Source organism: Anomaloglossus baeobatrachus, chromosome 1 (genome assembly GCF_048569485.1).
Source record: "Anomaloglossus baeobatrachus isolate aAnoBae1 chromosome 1, aAnoBae1.hap1, whole genome shotgun sequence".
Lineage (NCBI taxonomy): Eukaryota > Metazoa > Chordata > Amphibia > Anura > Aromobatidae > Anomaloglossus > Anomaloglossus baeobatrachus.
In genome coordinates, this window is record NC_134353.1 from 73692402 (window position 1) to 73712407 (window position 20006).

Genomic DNA, 20006 nt, shown 5'->3' on the forward strand with positions numbered 1-20006 from the left:
GTTCCAATGAGCCAATCATGAGTAGAAGCATTATGCAAATCGAGCTGGATGTGCACTGGGGGCGTGTCAGTGCTTTTAGAAGAAACTGTCTAACTACATTGACCCACCCCCAGTGCACATCTAGCCCGATTTTCATATTGCTTGTACTCAAATTCTCCCTCTCATATTGATGGTTCTGAACAGTCATATTTCATATCAGGGGACTTTTTCTTATATTGGTTTTGTACAGTTTTGGTAGAAGACAAGTTAGATTGGATGTACTATATAATGTACTAATAATATGTCCATGTTTTATTTTTAAGGGAGATCTGGATGACCGGTCATTAAAACAGTACAGGGCATCCAGCCCGAGCTCCACCGGATCCATTGGCTACGGACGGTACACCCCAACATCTCACTCACCCCAGCACTACAGCCGGACAGGTAAATAGTCACCTGTGACATTATGTCTCCATGAGTATCACGTCTATACATTAAAAGTGCTTAGATTAGAGACAACACAAGTGCCCATTGGAATGAAGAAAATATTACAGGATAACTCAATATACAGGTATAAATTTATAGTCTAGTGATCATCTGCACTCTCGGTATAAAGCCAGTTTCCAAAGTAAATAATGCAGAAATAGCTCGTATATTAGGATAACTCGGTAGTAGAGGATAATATTGCCCCCACCTTGTGCTGGATTACGTGGGAAAGTCATGTTCTGACTCTTAAAGGGAACCTGTCACCAGATTTGGCGACTATAGGCTGCGGCCACCACCACTGAGCTCTTATATACAACATTCCAGAATACTGTATATAAGAGCCCAGGCCACTCTGTATAACATAAAAAACACTTATATAATACTCATCTAGGGGGCGGTCCGGTCCAATGGGTGTCACTGCTCTCTGGTCTGGTGCCTCCTCTCTGCTGTGATCTCTGTCCTCCTTCTATCCAGCCAGTATGGATGACGTGTCCTACATCATTCACACAGGCCGATATTGCGGTCCAGCAAAGGCGCATTTTGATCTGTCCTGCTGAGGGCAGATCAAATTACTGTAATGTGCAGGCGCGAGGAAAGGTGAAAAACCACCGCACTACAATACTTTGATCTGCCCTGAGCAGGGAAGATCACTGTACGCCTGCGCAGGACGTCAATGCCAGCCAGTGTGCATGACGTAGGATGCGTCAAGCACACGGACTTCAGAAAAAGGAGGACGGCGATCGCCACAGAGAGAAGGTGTCAGACTGGAGAGAGGAGTCGCCAGATCGGAGAGCAGCGACACCCATTGGATGGACCGCCCCCTAGGTGAGTTTAATAGAAGTGTTTTTTATGTTCTACACAGTATTCTGGAATGCTGCATATAAGAGCCCACTGGTGGTGGCCGCAGATTATAGGGAACAAATCTGGTGACAGATTCCCTTTAAGCTACATGTAATGTAATGAATGTAGAAATGAGGGAGGAGTCAAGTGCACTTCAACCCACCCATGAGGAACTCAGTGAACTTCTAAAAATCCTTATTGAGTCCCTCTTATAGAAGAGATTTAATGACAGATTAGATATTGTAAACTTCTTTGAACCTGCCTAATAAACTTTCCAAAATAGACGTTGTTTTGTAGACCATGATCTGACAAAAAGCCACTATAGGGGCCGAGTGACTAGAATCCCCAGGGCCGCAGTTATGCCCCTGTTCACATTGCAGTTTTGGGAGTGCCGTCAGGCTTTTTGTCTAGAATCGACAGGGCCGCAGTTAGCATTTTGATGCCTTTGGTGCCTAATTTTAATATATTCCATCAATATGAAATGGTTCCATGGATCCTTAATATTTTACATTCTTTTTTTCTTTACATCTTTCGTATTAGCTGCAAATTCTATATTATATTATCCTTAATATTCACTTCACTTTTTATTATTATTTTCTATACCCAGTCTTCTTTATTATATGTTTGCTTTGTAACTCTGATGAAATATCTAAACCTTCTGGTTCTAAAGAGTCGTAGATGTGTTACTTTAGCTGCCAACTTCAAGACATTTTCATTATACACATTGGATTTGCAAAGTACCTTAAGATCCTCCTTGGATATCACTTTCTCAAACATCTTCTTGCATGGATGTGAGTGAATTGCGGAGTCATCTTCATCAGGTTGAAGTCTGCCCCTTGCTGTGGGCTTGTGGTACTTTGTATTTGTGTCAGTACCACACACAACCTGTGGATAGGGGTGGCGCTGTTTTAATGCAAAATCAGTTTTGTTTTTCTACTTTGGTCAATCCTTTAAAATGTTTTATGATACCTATATAAATGATATACCCATCATCCAGGTGCTTATTTTTCATCATTGCAAAATCTGATTGTTCTTTTTCTGTTACTCAATTTAGTATAATATTATCCCCAAAAAATCATGATCCCTTGTTGCGCCATGTTTTCTTTGTAGCCGTACTACAAGGAAATTACCTATAAATAGTATTGGTCAACTGATAAAGTACAAAGGCACAACGGTGGGCACGAGACAGCCCTATGTCTTGGGTAACACATGGAGAATGACCGTTGGCTAGACAGGAAGAAGCCGCGCTGCCGTGAAGATGAAAAAAGCCCAGAGAGTATTAATAGTGATTTTTATTTCAACGCGTATCAGAGAGAAACCCCTCTCCTTCCTCTGGAACAAAACGCGTTGAAATAAAAATCACAGTTAAAGGGAACCTGTCACCAGATTTGGTGACTATAAGCTGCGGCCACCACCAGTGATCCCTTATATACAGCATTCTAGAATACTGTATATAAGAGCCCAGGCCACGCTGTATAATGTAAAAAAACACTTATAATACTCACCTAGGGGCGTATCGGTCCGATGGGTGTCGCTGCTCTCCGGTCCGGCGCCTCCTCCATCATGTGCGATCGCCATCCTCCTTCTCAGCCCTGTGCATGACACGTCCTGCATCATTGCGCAGGAGCGCATGTGCACTTTGATCTGTCTGGCTGAGGGAAGATCAAAGTGCTATAGTGAGCATGCGCGGGCAGTCTTTGACCTTTTCTCACACTTGCACATTAAAGTACTTTGCTCTGCCCTCAGCAGTAGGTTTGGTCAGGGGTCACCATCTTCCTTTTCCCTAATTGCGGGAGTCCCCTTCCCTTACCTTTCGCCACTCGCTTGGTACTTCCCCGTACCCAGCGTGACACTAGTGCAGTTTAGTACCCAGTCCCTTATGTCCAATGTATCTGTCCCAGGTGGCTCCAGTATTGTTCACTTAAAAGGAATCTGTCTGCAGATTTTAGCTATGTAACCTGACAGCAGCATGATGTAGGGGCAGAGACCCTAATTCCAGCGATGTGTCACTTAGTTTTCTGGGTACTGTAGTTACACTAAAATTTGACAGAGCTTGGAATGTTGTGCCCTGTGTAACCCCGCCCACACCACTGATTGGAAGCTTTCTGTGTACACTTTATATTGTTGAAAAGTTGATAATCAGTGGTGGGGGCAGGGTAGGACCAGGAGGCCAGGAGACACCTTGTCCTGTATTGATGATCTCTTGCTGGTAAAAGACTGATTATATTTAAACAGCAAAATACAGCCCAGTAAGGGGTGCTTCACACATTGCGAGATCGCTACCGAAATCGCTGCTACGTCACGGTTTTGGTGACGCAACAGTGACCTCATTAGCGATCTCGCTGTGTGTGACACTGAGCAGCGATCTGGCCCCTGCTGTGAGATCGCTGCTCGTTACACACAGCCCTGGTTCGTTTTTTTTATTGTTGCTCTCCAACTGTGACACACAGATCGCTGTGTGTGACAGCGAGAGAGCGACAAATGAAGCGAGCAGAGAGCAGGAGCCGGCATCTGGCAGCTGAGGTAAGCTGTAACCAGGGTAAACATCGGGTAACCAAGGTGGTTACCCGATATTTACCTTCGTTACCAGCCTCCGCCGCTCTCACGCTGCCTGTGCTGCCGGCTCCTGCTCTCTGCACATGTAGCTGCAGTACACATCGGGTTAATTAACCCGATGTGTACTGTAGCTAGGAGAGCAGGGAGCCAGCGCTAAGCAGTGTGCGCTGCTCTCTGCACATGTAGCTGCAGTACACATCGGGTTAATTAACCCGATGTGTACTGTAGCTAGGAGAGCAGGGAGCCAGCGCTAAGCAGTGTGCGCGGCTCCCTGCTCTCTGCACATGTAGCGACGTTATGATCGCTGCTGCGTCGCTGTGTTTGACAGCTAAGCAGCGATCATAACAGCGACTTACTAGGTCGCTGTTACGTCACAGAAAATGGTGACGTAACAGCGACGTCGTTATCGCTGTCGCTATGTGTGAACCCAGCTTAAGTGACACTTCCTTGGAATCAGGGTGCTCCTCTGAGATTACATAGCAATAATCTGCTGACAGATTACCTTGAAATGAACAATAGTGAAGCCACCAGGGACAGATATATTTGACATAAGGGACTGGTACTAAGCTGGACTACATCAATGGGTATAAATAGCAGGAAACCTTTTCATACTGGGAAGTGGACACTGTACTGAGTGCTGAAGTCAAAGGGCTAAGGTACAAAACCCACCAAAATAGGGATTTTTGCAAATCGGATCACCAGACACCTGGTGTCATGGATGATTTGATTTTATTCCATGGTTCAAAATTGTTTCACCCTGCGATCAGTACAGGACACGGTGGCCTCATGATCACCTTTGGTTGCCCTAGTACAATACTTGATGTCCTATAATAGTAGGGTATAAGTTATATGGCTGTTGTAGGATGAAATTCTTCCACAATAAAAAAAATGGGTGGCTTTGAGTTTCTTCTGACGTATTATACCTTGGTCTTTGAAGAAGCAAAAGATTCATTTTTTTGGATATTACCCTCTGTAGATACCTCTGCATGAACTCATGCAATGAGAAAGCTGCAAAACATTTGCTTCTCTTATTTTCAATGCTTTGCAATGTATCTTTGCTGTCGATTCTGCATGAGTTCCGCCATGGAACTAAACCATTCTATTAATTTCCTTTTTTGTTGCCTTATCAGCTGGTACTGAGCCTTTCGGTACCAGTAGCTGCATCTCCCTGTCCCAACATACAAGCCCTACATCTACATTCAGGCATCATTACATCCCCTTCTTCAAAGGTAAGGACAGGAATGCCATTGTGATGTGATTCCTGTAGGTAATGGACATTTTTGTTTTATGGATGCATGAGAAGGGACTTTTGTTTTCTTGTCTCCCATCTTTTCTTTATGATTCTTTTAAATGTCTAATATGTTAATTATATCCATAAAATATCACCTATTCCATCCATACCCACGTTTCATGTGTCAAGAAAATCTGTGCCATCGTCACTGAAAGTCTCCATAAACAATTTATTAACAAAAATTGCATGTCTTCCAGACAAATGGAAAAGGTCTTATGATAATAAAATAAAACATGGCCGCCTTCTTTCAGAACCAGCACCACTCTTTTCCATGGCTCAATTCATTCAAGTGAACTGGGCTGAGCTGCAATACCAGATACGGCCTATTGACAAGAGTGGCACTGTTTCTGAAAGAAAGGTTTTTGAACTCCTTAGTGCATGAAGTTGACCTACGTCAGCTTATTTCACCATGTTTCTTTGAAGGAGGATTCAATCATATGGTAGGGATGAACGATGAGTATACGGTGGCGGAAAAAATAATGAAAGGCAACCCCTCTTGGTTCTCGTTCAAACTTCCATCCTTTTCCAAGAGGGGCTGTCATTCGCAGTCTGCTTTTTCTATCTCTTGTAACACCCTTGAGACAGGACTTGACAGTAGATAGCTCAATGGTGAGGGTGAATTGGGCCAAATTGGACCACCAAGGCCATAATTTCTACTTCCTTCTATTGCTTCGGATATGTGTGACAACACTGGTGGACATAGACAGAAAAGGCCCCTGTTTAAGAACCATATGTGGGTCCTTTGCAGTTCAAGAGCTAATCAAAATGCACAAATCCACCTTCTTAGGAGGTAGAAATGGGTCTACTAATCCCTTGGGACCCCTGTACGACTGCCCCAATCATATGTCCGCCCCTGTGTGACAATTACTTAGTAGCCTAGTTACTTTTTGGATAGCAGAAGATGTAGCTGACTTCCTGCTGAGTTTTTGTCCGGTTTCTGATCATAGACATGAGCCAATCTGGGCAATCAGAGCTGCAACATAAACCATTGAGGAGATTACACCTGTCCACATGATAGGTGATAACTAGCTGATCCAAGAATACAGAAGAACAGCGGCACACATCAGTCGTAAAAGTTTTTATCTTTTTATAATCCAGGTATGTGAAAAAAACGCAATCACGAAAATCATGGAAATGGGTGAAGAGGGTACAAACAAGAGCACTGAGCCGGACGACTGCCGTTTCATGCTGATCAGTCCACTGTAGAAATGGCCGTTGTCCGGCTCAGTGCTCCTGTTTCTGTCCTGCTGATTTTTCGCATACATAGATTATTAAAAGAAGAAAACTTTCACGACTGAAGTGTGCCGATTGTCTCCTGTATTCTTTGATTACCGTTTCACCCATCACTGGGTTTTGACAAGCAGAGCACCTCCTATCTCATCCAGCAAGTCCTACAGAGCAGTCGGGATCGCAGTGAGTGAAACCCACGGTAGCCGGGTGGTGCCGCATATATTTTGCTATTTCTTGTCAGACATTGATAACTTGCTGATCAGAGGGTATGCCACCACAGGAACCAGCATTGATTGGCAGATTGGGGAATTCAAGGATCTTCTCTCGGTAGGTTGGACGCCAATTGCTGCTGCATTCATTCCTAATGGGGATGACAAAAAATGCCAACCGCACCACTGGGCAGCCTCATAGGAAATGATTGTAGTATAGATTGCACATTTGCACTCCTGCTCCATTCTCATGGGGATTAAAGTTCCCCCATTCTGCAGTTCGGTGCAGGTCTGAGCAGTTGGACACCCACCAATCAATAAGTTATCACCTATCCTAGGAAAGGGGACATCTTGTTTTAACCGCACAACCCCTGTAAGAATTAACAGAGCGGTAGGGAGGAATTAGATTTCTGATTACATCACATGTTTGCAATAGACCTGTATAAGCAATAAAAGTAAATAAACCAACACGATGGTTGTTCCATACATCTACATGCTCTTACCCTGAATTATAGCTCCTATGACAGAGGAATGTCTGAATTATCGCAGACTACTGAACACTTCTGTATGTAATGCATACTATGGAGATGATCCATTGCCTATTGCAAAATGAGCATTTTCACCAAATCTTCGCACCCTATATCATTATTATATTACATTATTTCATGTGTCATGTATAAAATGCATTTACTAGATTTACTTTTTTCAGTTACTATTCATTTACATTTTATTAATGGCAGCTAAACACTGCAATACGTATAAGGGACCCAACAAATTCACCCATTTGCCGTTTCTAGACCCCCTTCTACACATTTTAAACTCCCTTTTCTTCACACAACCTCTGTTCTACCACCATGGGACCCAGTTATAGAATATATATATAGGGCCTGTATCTTAAAAGCATATTTGCGAAGTAGTGGCGTAACATGAAGCTCATGGGCCCTAATGCAAAATCTCAAAGGGGGCCCCCAATTATTTCAAGTCTTTAATAACATTAGTCTTTTTATATAGGCGAAATTGACTTTTCGGCTCAAGGGACCCGGGTGCAATTGTAACTCGTTCCTCCATTGTAGTTAGACCTCTGTTGTCAAGTATACGAGAGAAACGGAGGAGCTCTGCCAATTAAATCCGCCCATTGCTGCCAATGTAGTTCTTATAAAGGCCACTCTTACATTCCCGACCTTGGTTTCTAGATGCTAGGGCTGAGTCTCATGATGAAGGCGTCATGTCTTAAAGAGAGCAGCTTTCTGGCAGGCTACGGCAACTGCAAACTTAATCGGGAGTTTAGGCATTTTCTCTCTTTTTTTGGAGCCTTCCAGATGTTTTACAAGAGTTGGCATTATGCCGGTAAAAAGTTGCTAGTGGGGGCTGTCAGGTTTGCAAGTTCTCTTGTGAGAGTTCCAAATAAGCCACTCTGCCTTGAGCACAGTATTTAGGTTGAGGAGGTAGGACAACAAAATCTTTGCCACAGGAAAGAAAAGCCAATCTGCTGTCTTCTAATATAATTTTTTTTTAAAAGGGAATGTCTACTAATTTACAGTATAACAGCTTCCCAGTGGACCCAGGGTGGTGGAAAAGTAAAAATAAAATCTGTGCTACCACCGGCATACCCCACTGGTCTTCCAGCTTTCACTTCCAGCAGGAGCATAAGTGACCGCTCCTGCTGTCCCCCGGTTGACCAATCCACAAAATAAAGCTCCACCCCTATATTTTGCTTTATGTTATAGTTTCAACACAGTTGTGCTGATAATTTTTATTATATATTTTGTCATAGAGAAAGATTGTAAAATCCATAAAGACATCTCCAGGGAGGGAACACCCACCACATTGAAACTATAGGATTAATTATAACTGGGGAAGTGAAAGACTAAGAGAGAGAGCGCTAACACTACATCTGGTGTCTGTTCAGCCATTGACCCCCCTGTGGTGGACAGGTAATTGAACTGCTACATCTTCTGGATAGCAGACATGAAGTCTTGGATTTGTATAAACACAGCTTGAGAAGCAACACTTCTGTCACATCTGGAGTCAAATCTGCTAAACTTCAAAAGACTGCAACCAGCCTCTTCAGAGCCATAGCAAAGTAGTGAATATTTGAGTTCTTATGGCAGGCATAGGTATGGTAGACATGTTTTCGACATTGTGATCCTGAGGGGAAGAACATGCATATTTTTACATAATTGTATGGCCTGAGCATCTTTTCCAAATTAATATCAGTCAGATGGATCTCTATAGAAAGGTAAAATTGTGATAGGAAATATGACCACTAGATCTTCTGCCTGGGACCTCCAGGGGCAAAGATATCCTGAAAGTTGGGGATCTCATACATTTCTAAAAGACCTAGCCACATCTCATGAACAGCCACACCTGAGGTTACCAAGGGGAGGTATGTGTAAGTGACTGTTCTTTAATTAATTCCTCAAGTTTGAGTTGACGCCTTGTTCAATGCTGGAAAATGCACTTGTGTGTAGGTTTGTTCCATATTTTCTAATAGGAGGTCTAAGCTCTGAGCCATTTCCGTGAGATAGAGTAAATATTTTTTGTTTGTCATCCTTTTTATTTTATGTAATTGTATATAGGGTATTGTTTTGTCCCCTATGTAACATCTTTTAAACATTTTTATAAACACTGCCTACTTTTCAGATAAATATAATTGAATAGCTTTGTTCCTCTTGCTCTATGAATTGCATCCTTGAAGCCTTAGGCGGGCTTTGCACACTGCGACATCGCAGGTGCGATGTCGGTGGGGTCAAATTGAAAATGACGCACTTCCGGCATCGCATGCGACATCGCAGTGTGTAAAGCCTAGATGATACGATTAACGAGCGCAAAAGCGTCGTTATCGTATCATCGGTGCAGCGTCGGCGTAATCCATGATTACGCGACGGTCCGATGTTGTTCCTCGCTCCTGCGGCAGCACACATCGCTGTGTGTGAAGCCGCAGGAGCGAGGAACATCTCCTACCGGCCTCACTGCGGCTTCCGTAGGATATGTGGAAGGAAAGACATGGGCAGGATGTTTACATCCTGCTCATCTCCGCCCCTCCGCTCCGATTGGCCGCCTGCCGTGTGACGTCACAGTGACGCCGCACGACCCGCCCCCTTAACAAGGAGGCGGGCCGCCGGCCACAGGGACGTCGCACGGCAGGTGAGTGTGTGTGTGAAGCTGGCGTAGCGATAATTTTCGCTACGCCAGCTATCACCACATATCGCTGCTGTGACGGGGGCGGGCACTATCGCACTCGGCATCGCAGCATCGGGCTGCGATGTCGCAGTGTGCAAAGCCCGCCTTAGGCTTGACATGTATAAAGGATTGGTGGTGACAGCTAGTAATTCCTTTTGTTATTGTGGAGTTGACAGTGGCCACACCAGGGTATATATATATATATATATATATATATATATATATTTTCCATGAGGTGGAATTGGAGGTGTATATACCAAATGCTTATTGTGAGTTCCCCAAACACTGGCCTAGTAGTAAAAACATCCAGTCTCGTCCATTACTTTTCAGTTAATTGCGTAATTGTCCTGACAACTGTAAGCAGTGGAGTGCTGTTCGTGATAAATGGTGTCAGTAGTCGGATATCTGTGTGACCTCCCAGGCTGTCTCCTTGACATCTTTATTGCTGCCACAGCTTTTTCTGATACCGAGCTCCAATTCTTTTACATTATAATGATTTAAATAATACTCCACCTGTCGGTAGTTGCTACTGGGAATTGGCAACATCGTAAAATGAGGATTCTTTACTGTAAGAGCAGTGAAACCATGGAACTCTCGGTTACATGGTTTTGTTAATTTTTTTAAATAGTTGTAGAAGAGTCTGGATGCCTTTCTCAATGGAGACAATATTATAAGTTTTGTGTACACGATTACTGGAGATTGGTCATAAATCAAGGGATTTCTGTTGTTGAAATGATCTTGTAATGAAAAGCAATTAAGAACTTTTCATAGGGGGTTTTGTCTTTCCATGGATCCTTAGGATAGGATTATTGATAGTGGTAGTGATGAGTGGACCCGTGGATATTTGGGTTCCTCGAATCGACATGGGCTAAAAAAAATTTTGGCTTTGGGAACCGAAATTGACCTGAGCTTGACCCCGGATAACGAACCCATACAAGTCAATGGGGATGAGAAGTTTTGTGGTGTAAAATGGTCCTAGTAAAGGCTAGGGGGCTACAAAAGGAAGCTAGAGTAGAACAGTTATACATGCCATATTTCCCAGAAGATAAGACTGCCATCAAACACTTTTCCAGGCTCACTCATTAAGCTTCATGATTATTCACGGCTTCCCTCGCCTACCCCTCTGTGCCAGTGTCTATGATTGGTTGCAGACTGATATACATGCCCTCCACCTCTGTGCCAGCGTCTATGATTGGTTGCAGACAAGTTTGCTGTATGGCAATGTAAAAATAAATAAATAATTTTTACAAAATTGGCGTGGGCTCCCGCCAGGGCCGTATTTGGCATTTATGCTGCCCTAGGCACTTTAAGTTGTAACGCCCCCTACTGGTAAGGCTGCTTTCACACTTGCGTTGTTTTGCATCCGTCACAATCAGTTGTGTGACTTATGCAACGGATGCGTTGCAGATAGTGGCACAACTGATGTGACTGATGTTTTTTTTTACTGTTTTACCAGCGGCTGGCTATTGTGAACGATCAGCTGATCACCCGGCGGCCGGCCGCTGGTCGATCACCTGATTGTTCACAGTAGCCGAGCGATCAGATGATCGTTCTCAAAAGCCAGCTGATCGATCTCAAAATCCAGCCGCCGGGCAATCAGCTGATCGTTCAACCGCCGAGAGAAAGAAACATTGATTTCAATTTTTAAACACAAGAGCTGAGCATGCGCAGTAGAAAAAAAAAAAAAGGATTCCGATGCTCAAAAAACGCTACATGCTGCGTTCCTATGGTCGTACATAACTACATCACAAGAACAACCATCAGTACATGAATACATCACCAGAACCACAGTCAGTACATGCCTACATCACCAGAACAATCATCAGTACAGAAATACAGCCCCAGAACCACTGTCAGTACATGACTGCATCACCAGAACAATTGTCAGTACAGAAATACAGCCTGAGAACAACCGTCAATACATGACACATCACCGTTATACAGCGATCACTTTCAATGTCAGGTTAGCCCCCATCATATAAACTTGTATACCTTAACAATGGTAAAGAGATTATTGAAATTGTTGTTACCAACTATCATCAAACTAGGTACCACAGTACTGATTACTTGCTAGTAGTTGCACTAGTAAACATTTAAAGAGTAACTTAAAGGTTTGGTCCGAAGGCAAAGTAATTTTCATTCTTAATCTCTATCTATTTAGTACCAAAATATATATATTTTTTTTAATATACTTGCATTAATACTTTCCTAACCTGTCCCTTGATCACGCTTCATTTCAGGGAGGGCAGAGGCTGTAGCAGTGACTGCAGCCTCCGCCCCATGATAACGCTTCTTTCTAGTATCCCAGCATGCACCATGCTCTAGCATTCTCAAAAGAAGGGTCATCAAAAAGGTCCATTAATTCTTAGACTGGTGCAGTAATGTGTCCTGAGACCCCCATAGGTGTAGTGCACGGCTCAGGAGAAAGGACTATGACTTTCTACTGAATCCGCGCTGCTCTGTCTGCTCTCCTGCACTTTCCTAATAGGTCTTTGGAGCAATTGTGGAGGACTCGGGACCGGGTTCCCCTCAGATCTGTTCAAAATTAAATTACCCTAAAACATATAAAATAATTTCTAAAACATTAAGTCGCTCTTTAAGGTACGTTTACACTGCTGCGGATTATTGGTCTACCTCAACAAACTGTCAATCACCTGATGCAGGAGCAAAATATCTGTCACCCACAAAATGCCGATCACCCGGCCCAAATATTCATAATAGGGAACGTCGCCCATAGAAAAATCATACCAGGTGTATACAGCCCATACATAAATCACACTAGGTGAATACAGCCCATACAGAAATCACACCATGTGTATACAGCCCATACAGAAATCACACCAGGTGTATACAGCTGAATACAGAAATCATACCAGATGTATACAGCCTATACAGAAATCATACCGGGTGTATACAGCCCATACAGAGATGACACCAGGTCTGTACAGCTCATACAGAAATCACAGCAGGTGTATACAGCCCATACATAAATCACACCAGGTGTATACAGCCCATACAGAAATCACACCAGGTGTATACAGCCCATACAGAAATCACACCAGGTGTATACAGCCCATACAGAAATCACACCAGGTGTATACAGCCCATACAGAAATCACACCAGGTGTATACAGCCCATACAGAAATCACACCAGGTGTATACAGCCCATACAGAAATCACACCAGGTGTATACAGCCCATACAGAAATGATACCAGGTGTATACAGCCCATACAGAAATGATACCAGGTGTATACAGCCCATACAGAAATCACACCAGGTGTATACAGCTGAATACAGATATCACACCAGGTGTATACAGCCCATACAGAAATCACACCAGGTGTACACAGCCCATACAGAAATCACACCAGGTATACACAGCCCATACAGAAATCACACCAGGTGTATACAGCCCATACAGAAATCACACCAGGTGTATACAGCCCATACAGAAATCACATCAGGTGTATACAGCCCACATAGAAATGATACCAGGTGTACACAGCCCATACAGAAATCACACCAGGTGTACACAGCCCATAGAGAAATTGCACCAGGTGTATACAGCCCATACAGAAATCACACCAGGTGTACACAGCCCATACAGAAATCACACCAGGTATACACAGCCCATACAGAAATCACACCAGGTGTATACAGCCCATACAGAAATCACACCAGGTGTATACAGCCCATACAGAAATCACACCAGGTATACACAGCCCATACAGAAATCACACCAGATGTATACAGCCCCTACAAAAATCACACCAGGTGTATACAGCTGATAAAAGATTCCCTTTTGTTTATGCCACAGGCCACTCCAAAAGTGCACAATACCCCCTCACTGCAAAATAAATAAATAAATAAAATAGAAGATTTTTTTATTGTTAGGTTACCCTGTTACTACCTGGCATGATTTTTATATGGGCTGTTTTCCCTAAAAAAATGTTTGTACAGTTTAATTGGCATTTGGGGGGGTGACAGACACCTTTAAATATCTTTCTTGGCCGCACATTGTCCTGTGAACACATGCTGCCAAGAACAATGCTATTCTATGTGCACAGGACGATCATGGTAAAGATCGTACTGTGCACATGAAAGTGCGGTCACAGGCTCAGCAGCTGTTAAACCATTGACCATCTGCTGGATATAGATCAGCGATCACTTAAAACCTGCATTTAGCCAATGTGTTTAGCCATCACCTGCATTTATCCAGCCTCAAACCTCGGTACCTCACAGGTCCTGGCACCATGATGACTTCACATCCACAGCTCGTCTCTGCAGACCTCCATCTTCTCTGCTCTTCTACAGCACATCACGACACAGTGCCCTTAAAAATAACATGTCATTATAAAAATAATCAACCATGCTGTTCCCTAAATAAGCCCCCAAAATAAATAAATGTCCCTCACTTTAATCCCTGCACAAAAAAAATGACCCCCCCCCCCCACACTGTCTATATTATGGTACATGGCTTCCACACTGCCACCTTATATACCACACCGTCACCCCTCATGAGTTACACCCACTACACCCTCCTCACTTAGGAACTACGATCCCTAAACTGTCTGCACCACATGCTGCCCCCTATTCGAACTGTCTCCCACACATTAAACTTCTACATATTGAGCCATGTTGCCCTTTCTCCATACTGAGCCACCCCCCGCTGCCCCCTTTTCCATACTGAGCCCACCCCACGTTGCCCCCTTTTCCATACTGAGCCAACCCCGCAGGCTGACCCCTACCCCACACAGAGCCAAATACATGCACCCCCTTTATCATACAGAGCGCTCCCTATGCTACTGCTCCCTGCCCCCCTAGAGATCCCCCTCCATGCACCCCCTTTTCCCATACAGAGCGCTCCCTATGCTGTTGCCCCTGCCCCATAGAGATCCCCCTCCATTCACCCCGTTTTCCTATATAGTGGGCTCCCTATTGCTGCTGCCACCTGTCCCATAGAGATCCCCCTCCATGCACCCCTTTCCTATACAGCGTACCTCCTATGGCTGCTGCCCCTGCCCCATAGAGATCCCCCTCCATGCACCCCCTTTCCTATACAGCGCGCCCCCTATTGCTGCTGCCCCCTGCCCCATAGAGATCTCCCTCCATGCACCCCCTTTCCTTTACAGCGCGCCCCCTATTGCTGCTGCCCTCTGCCCCATAGAGATCCCCCTCCATCTACCCCCTTTCCTATATAGAGCGCCCCCTATGGCTGCTGCCCCTGTCTCATAGAGATCCCCCTCCATGCACCCCCTTTCCTATACAGCGCACCCCCTATGGCTGCTGCCCCTGCCCCATAGAGATCCCCCTCCATGCACCCCCTTCCTATACAGCGCCCCCTATTGCTCCTACCCCATAGAGATCCCCCTCCATGCACCCTCTTTTCCTATACAGCGGACCCGCTATGGCTGCTGCCCATAGAGATGCCCCTCCATGCACCCCCTTTCCTATACAGCGCGCCCCCTATGGCTGCTGCCCCATAGAGATCCCCCTCCATGCACCCCCTTTCCTATATAGAGCGCTCCCTATACTGCTGCCCCTGCCCCATAGAGATCCCCCTCCATGCACCCCTTTTCTTATACAGCGCGCCCCCTATGGCGGCTGCCCCATAGAGATCCCCCTCCATGCACCCCCTTTCCTATACAGCGCGCCCCCTATGGCTGCTGCCCCCCTGCCCCATAGAGATCCCCCTCCATGCACCCCCTTTCCTATATAGAGCGCCCCCTATGGCTGCTGCCCCTGCCCCACACAGATTACACCCCAAGCACCTCCTTTTCCCATAGAGAGCGCTCCCTATGGCTGCCCCTGTCCCATGTAGATTACACCCCGCCGGTTACCGCCGCTATCTTCGGCTCTACAGCGCTTACCTCCCGGCTCTGGTGACTTCTCTCCTCAGCTCCTCAGCGGCACTCAGTCTGCAGAGACGCCGGCAGCGGTGACTCATCGCGCTGCCCGCGACGTCATCAGTGAGCGCGCCAGGCCAGGTAGCTGATTGCAGCTCCTAACCCCGGAAGTGCCAGCACGCAGGGAGCAGGTATGGAGGATGATTTGTATTAGCGTTTAAGACGCTAATACAAATTAAAAACGAGACCACTAACACCCCCCCCCAGCTCCCCCACCCCCGCAAAGACTCCGTTTATAGTAATGAGTCTGGGAAGGGAAATTTTAAAAAAAAAAATTTTTTTTTTTTATTTTTTTTTTTTTACTCTCGCCCTTGGCGCCGCCCCCCGGCAACCCGCCGCCCCAGGCACCGGACCTCCAGTGCCTAATGGTAAATACGGCCCTGGCTCCCGCCATATTTTTGATAATAAGCATGGGTAAAACAGACAGCAATGGGCTGCAACCACCAGCAGTCTGCCTTGCTGGTTATCAAAAATAGAGGGGATCATAATAATTTAAAAAAACAGCATGGCGCCCCCCCTATGTTTGATAACCTGCCACGGGAAATCTGACAGGTGGTAGCTGGGATTATCATGGTGGGTAGAGCCATAGATATTGACCCTTCTCAGCCTGCAGTAGCCCCTGAAGTGGTACATCCAGAAGATGTGCCACTTCTGGTGCTTTACCCAGCTCATTCTTATTGCCCTGGTGCGGTGCCAAGAAGTGTAATATATGGCGTTGATGACAGCTGTGATTTGTCATCAATCCGTATGTTAGTAATGGGGAGGGGTCTATGAGACACCCCCATTACTAACCTGTAAGTCAAAGGAAATAAATACACAGAAAAATCCTTTATTTGAAATAAAAATATACACACTTTCTTTCATCCATTTATTAACCCCCAGAACACCCCTGCAGATCCGACGTAATCCACACAATGTCCCACGACAATCCTGACGCTGCTACATCTGGAGTCTGCAGTGATGGAAAACATTACTGGTTATTGCAGCCTCCGGGACACACTGAGGGCAGAGGAGAGTCCTCGGCTGTGAGAAGCATTGATGTCACTGAGTTCACCGGAGTTCATAGCCAAGGGCTTGCCCGCTGCCATCAGTAAACTCAGTTGAACCTGCTGCCGGATTACCTGATTTCGGGACAATGCAGCACAGCAGTCTGGCAATCGAGCAGTGGGCTCACTAGCAGTCACACTTGGAACCATAGGAGCCCGGCTGTGATATCCGGCTGTCAGTGTGTTTCAGAAGCTGCAGTGAGTGGTCACGTTTTCCATCACTGCAGCTTCTGGATGTAGCAGACATGGGATCATTGTGGTACGTCGTGTGGATTACGTTGGATCTGCAAGGGTGTTTTGGGGGCTACTAAAGGGGGTAAAAGAGGGTGTGTGTGTGTGTGTGTTTTATTTCAAATAAAGAATTTTTGGGTGTTTATTTCTTTTCACTTACACGGTTAGTAATAGGGGTGTCTCATAGACCACTACCCATTACTAACCTAGGGCTTGATGGCAGTTGTGGTTTTTGACAAATCACATCTGGCATCAACCCCATTTATTATTCCGATTGCCACCGCACCAGGCCAGTGAAGATGAGCTGGGTAAAACGCCAGAATTGGTGCATCTAATGAATGCGCCATTTCTGGGGTGGCTGCGTGCTAGTATATTTAGGCTGTAATGAGCCAATAACCATGGCTCCTTCCACCCTGAAAATACCAGCCTCGCCTGTCAGCTTTACCATGGCTGGTTATCAAAAATGAGGGGACCCCACAATTTTTTTTTCTAATTGTGGGATCCCATCTATTTTTGAGTGTTTGGGCACCTACTTAGCAGATGAGGTTCAATGTGGATAAAAGTAAAGTTATGCATATGGCTGGGCACTAAACTAATGCTGGTACCATATGTTCTAAAGGGAGTAAAACTAGAAGAGGCACTTGTAGAGAAGGATCTGGATGTACTTGTAGATCTAAGTCTAAATAACACCATGCCATGCTTCTTATGTCAGCAGGATATTTTCATATTTTGGAGATGGTGTGAACTCGTGTGACAGGGGTGTAATACTACCAGTTTACATAGTGTTAGTGTGACTCTTCTAAGGGGGAAATGATTATCTTCTACAAGCACGTAAATGGCTTATACAAAAAAGAAAGATCAAAAACATTTTCATGTAAAACCTCCTCAAAAAAACAAGGAGCATGAGTTGTTGAATTTACAGAGAAGACAAGACATTGTTAGGATAAGATCTATTAATCTGTTGAACAATATCCCCAGGAGCTGGTCACAGTGGAAATGGTCAATGGCTTCAAAAAAAGTACTTAGATTTTTTTGATCAGAAAATATAAATGTTTATGTATATGGGCACAATTTTTGTTCTGAATGGTGATCCATTTGATCAACACTCAGGATCAGGAGGGACTAGACTATGTATTCTATAGTAGACGAACCTATACCCTATTTCCTTTATTCTTTCCCATACCTCAGTTGAACTTGATGGACATGTGTTCTTTAATCGTACTACTAACTCTGTGCAACTGTGTGTTTGAAAAATACATAGAATTAGGATTTTCTTTTTGTTTGATCGCGAGTTCCATAACCAAAAGAAATAGTCTATAGAGTTTGTGTTTGTCTTCAGTTTCCATCCATTCTATATCATAAAGAGAAGTTCACAATAATTTTGTCCAATTCCCAAACTTTGGTTTTATTTACTCTTTTTGCTTTTCCCATTGGAGGCAGTGAAAGTGGGAGGAGCACTCCAAGCTTATCCATGTGCTCAGACACCAAATCTACGTCTTCTTCTTCTTATCAACAGGCGCCTAGACATTTCCATGTCCCAGGTAGGCCCATGCTCGCTCAGGTTTACAATGTGATCACTAACAAGGAATTCCAAATTGTACACGGAACTTGAAGAAGGTTGCACTGTAGAGTATGGTAATTCGAAAGTTTTGGTCCAGGTTCTAAGAATGCATTGATCTCCGAAACAAAGAGACAAGAGCCCTCGGCCATTGGCTGCTCCCCTTCCACTTTGATCAGTTTTGCTCAGTTGATATTCGGAGAGCTAAGTAAAGCACTTTATGGGATTTTGAGCCTGTACACCAGAAACTGAACCTTTAAGGATCAGGTGAACCACACTTGATCTAAGCTGAGCGTTTTTGCTCCTTCATTCAGGATCATTGGGAGTCTTAGTACCTGGACCTGACCAATCGAATGTCTGACGTGTAACTGACACATCAGAGGTTTGTAAATTGATAGGTACACTTAAGGATTTACTGACACTAAAATTAGTACTTTTTGTTTTCTTATTTTTGATGGGTTTTTTTATCATTATTTTTTTATAAAATTATTATTTAGGTTGGTTGTTTCTATTTAACATACAAGCGATAGGGGAAAAATAATAGTAATAATTATTTTTTTTAATTCTTCCTCAGTATGACCCTGTTAAGTTATGTAAAGCTATTATTAAATATCTGTGCATTTAAAATATTTTTGGCAGAATTTTGCTGAATAATGCTCAATAGAAATTCCAGCACTTTTGCCCTAAAAGGGTTGTTTTGTTCTATCTGGAACATTACGGCAAATCAACAGGAACCTCAGATTCATGCAGATATGCCATTACAACATGATTGGTTGAGGTCTGATCTTTGGGACCCCATTTTCCATTCCGGCTGCCTGACTGTACAGAGAAAGGTAGTCAGATCTATGCACTTAAATGGTGTCTTACTGACTTTACATGTACATACCGGTGGTTGCAATGCATAAAAAAGCCTTGAAGAGCTATAGTTTTATATTAGCACTTTACTTCCTAAATTATCAGGACTGATGGGTGTCCCAGAGGTTGAACCTCCACTATTCATATCCTGGTGACATGCTATTGTTTTATATGAAGGGACATCTCCTTAATCCATAGATATTTGATATAGCTTTTCTTTAAGATATTTTTATTTCCTTCTGCTCTCTTGACTTTCATGCTTGCTTCATGTACTAACAAATTCCGAAATTGAATCTTTCTTTCTCAATCAGCGGGGGCGGCCATTTTGCAATGTTAAAGACACTGTGTCCTTTTGATTCACTGGTAAGCAATGACATGTAAGAACAAATGATTTAGCCATGTCATTGATTAGTAGTGAACTATTAAGCTATATTCTTCAGATTATTTGGGAATTTTTCTTATAATTGATAGGTCTACGTTAAAGGGAATTCCATCTAAAGTCAACAGGGGTCCAAGTCAACACTTCCATCAGTTCCCCAGATGTAAGGAGTGGCTGCTGGGCCTTAAACTTTTAAAAGATCTAGTGCTGCTTAGTGATGGGCGAATGTGCTCACCACTGCTCGTTACTTGATCG

At 44.1% G+C, this 20006-nt stretch overlaps 1 protein-coding gene across 3 annotated transcripts in view; it reads left to right on the forward strand.

Moving 5' to 3' along the window:
• ABLIM2 (actin binding LIM protein family member 2) overlaps positions 1 to 20006 on the forward strand; it is a 314107-nt gene that overhangs the window by 232241 nt on the left and 61860 nt on the right. The window contains exons 12-14 of one of the 3 annotated variants that reach the window (XM_075346854.1): positions 303 to 423; positions 4992 to 5090; positions 18396 to 18500. In XM_075346854.1, coding sequence (XP_075202969.1) covers positions 303 to 423; positions 4992 to 5090; positions 18396 to 18500 — 325 coding nt within the window. The remainder of the gene's footprint in view (positions 1 to 302; positions 424 to 4991; positions 5091 to 18395; positions 18501 to 20006) is intronic. The other 2 variants (XM_075346852.1, XM_075346853.1) reach the window with 2 other exon arrangements.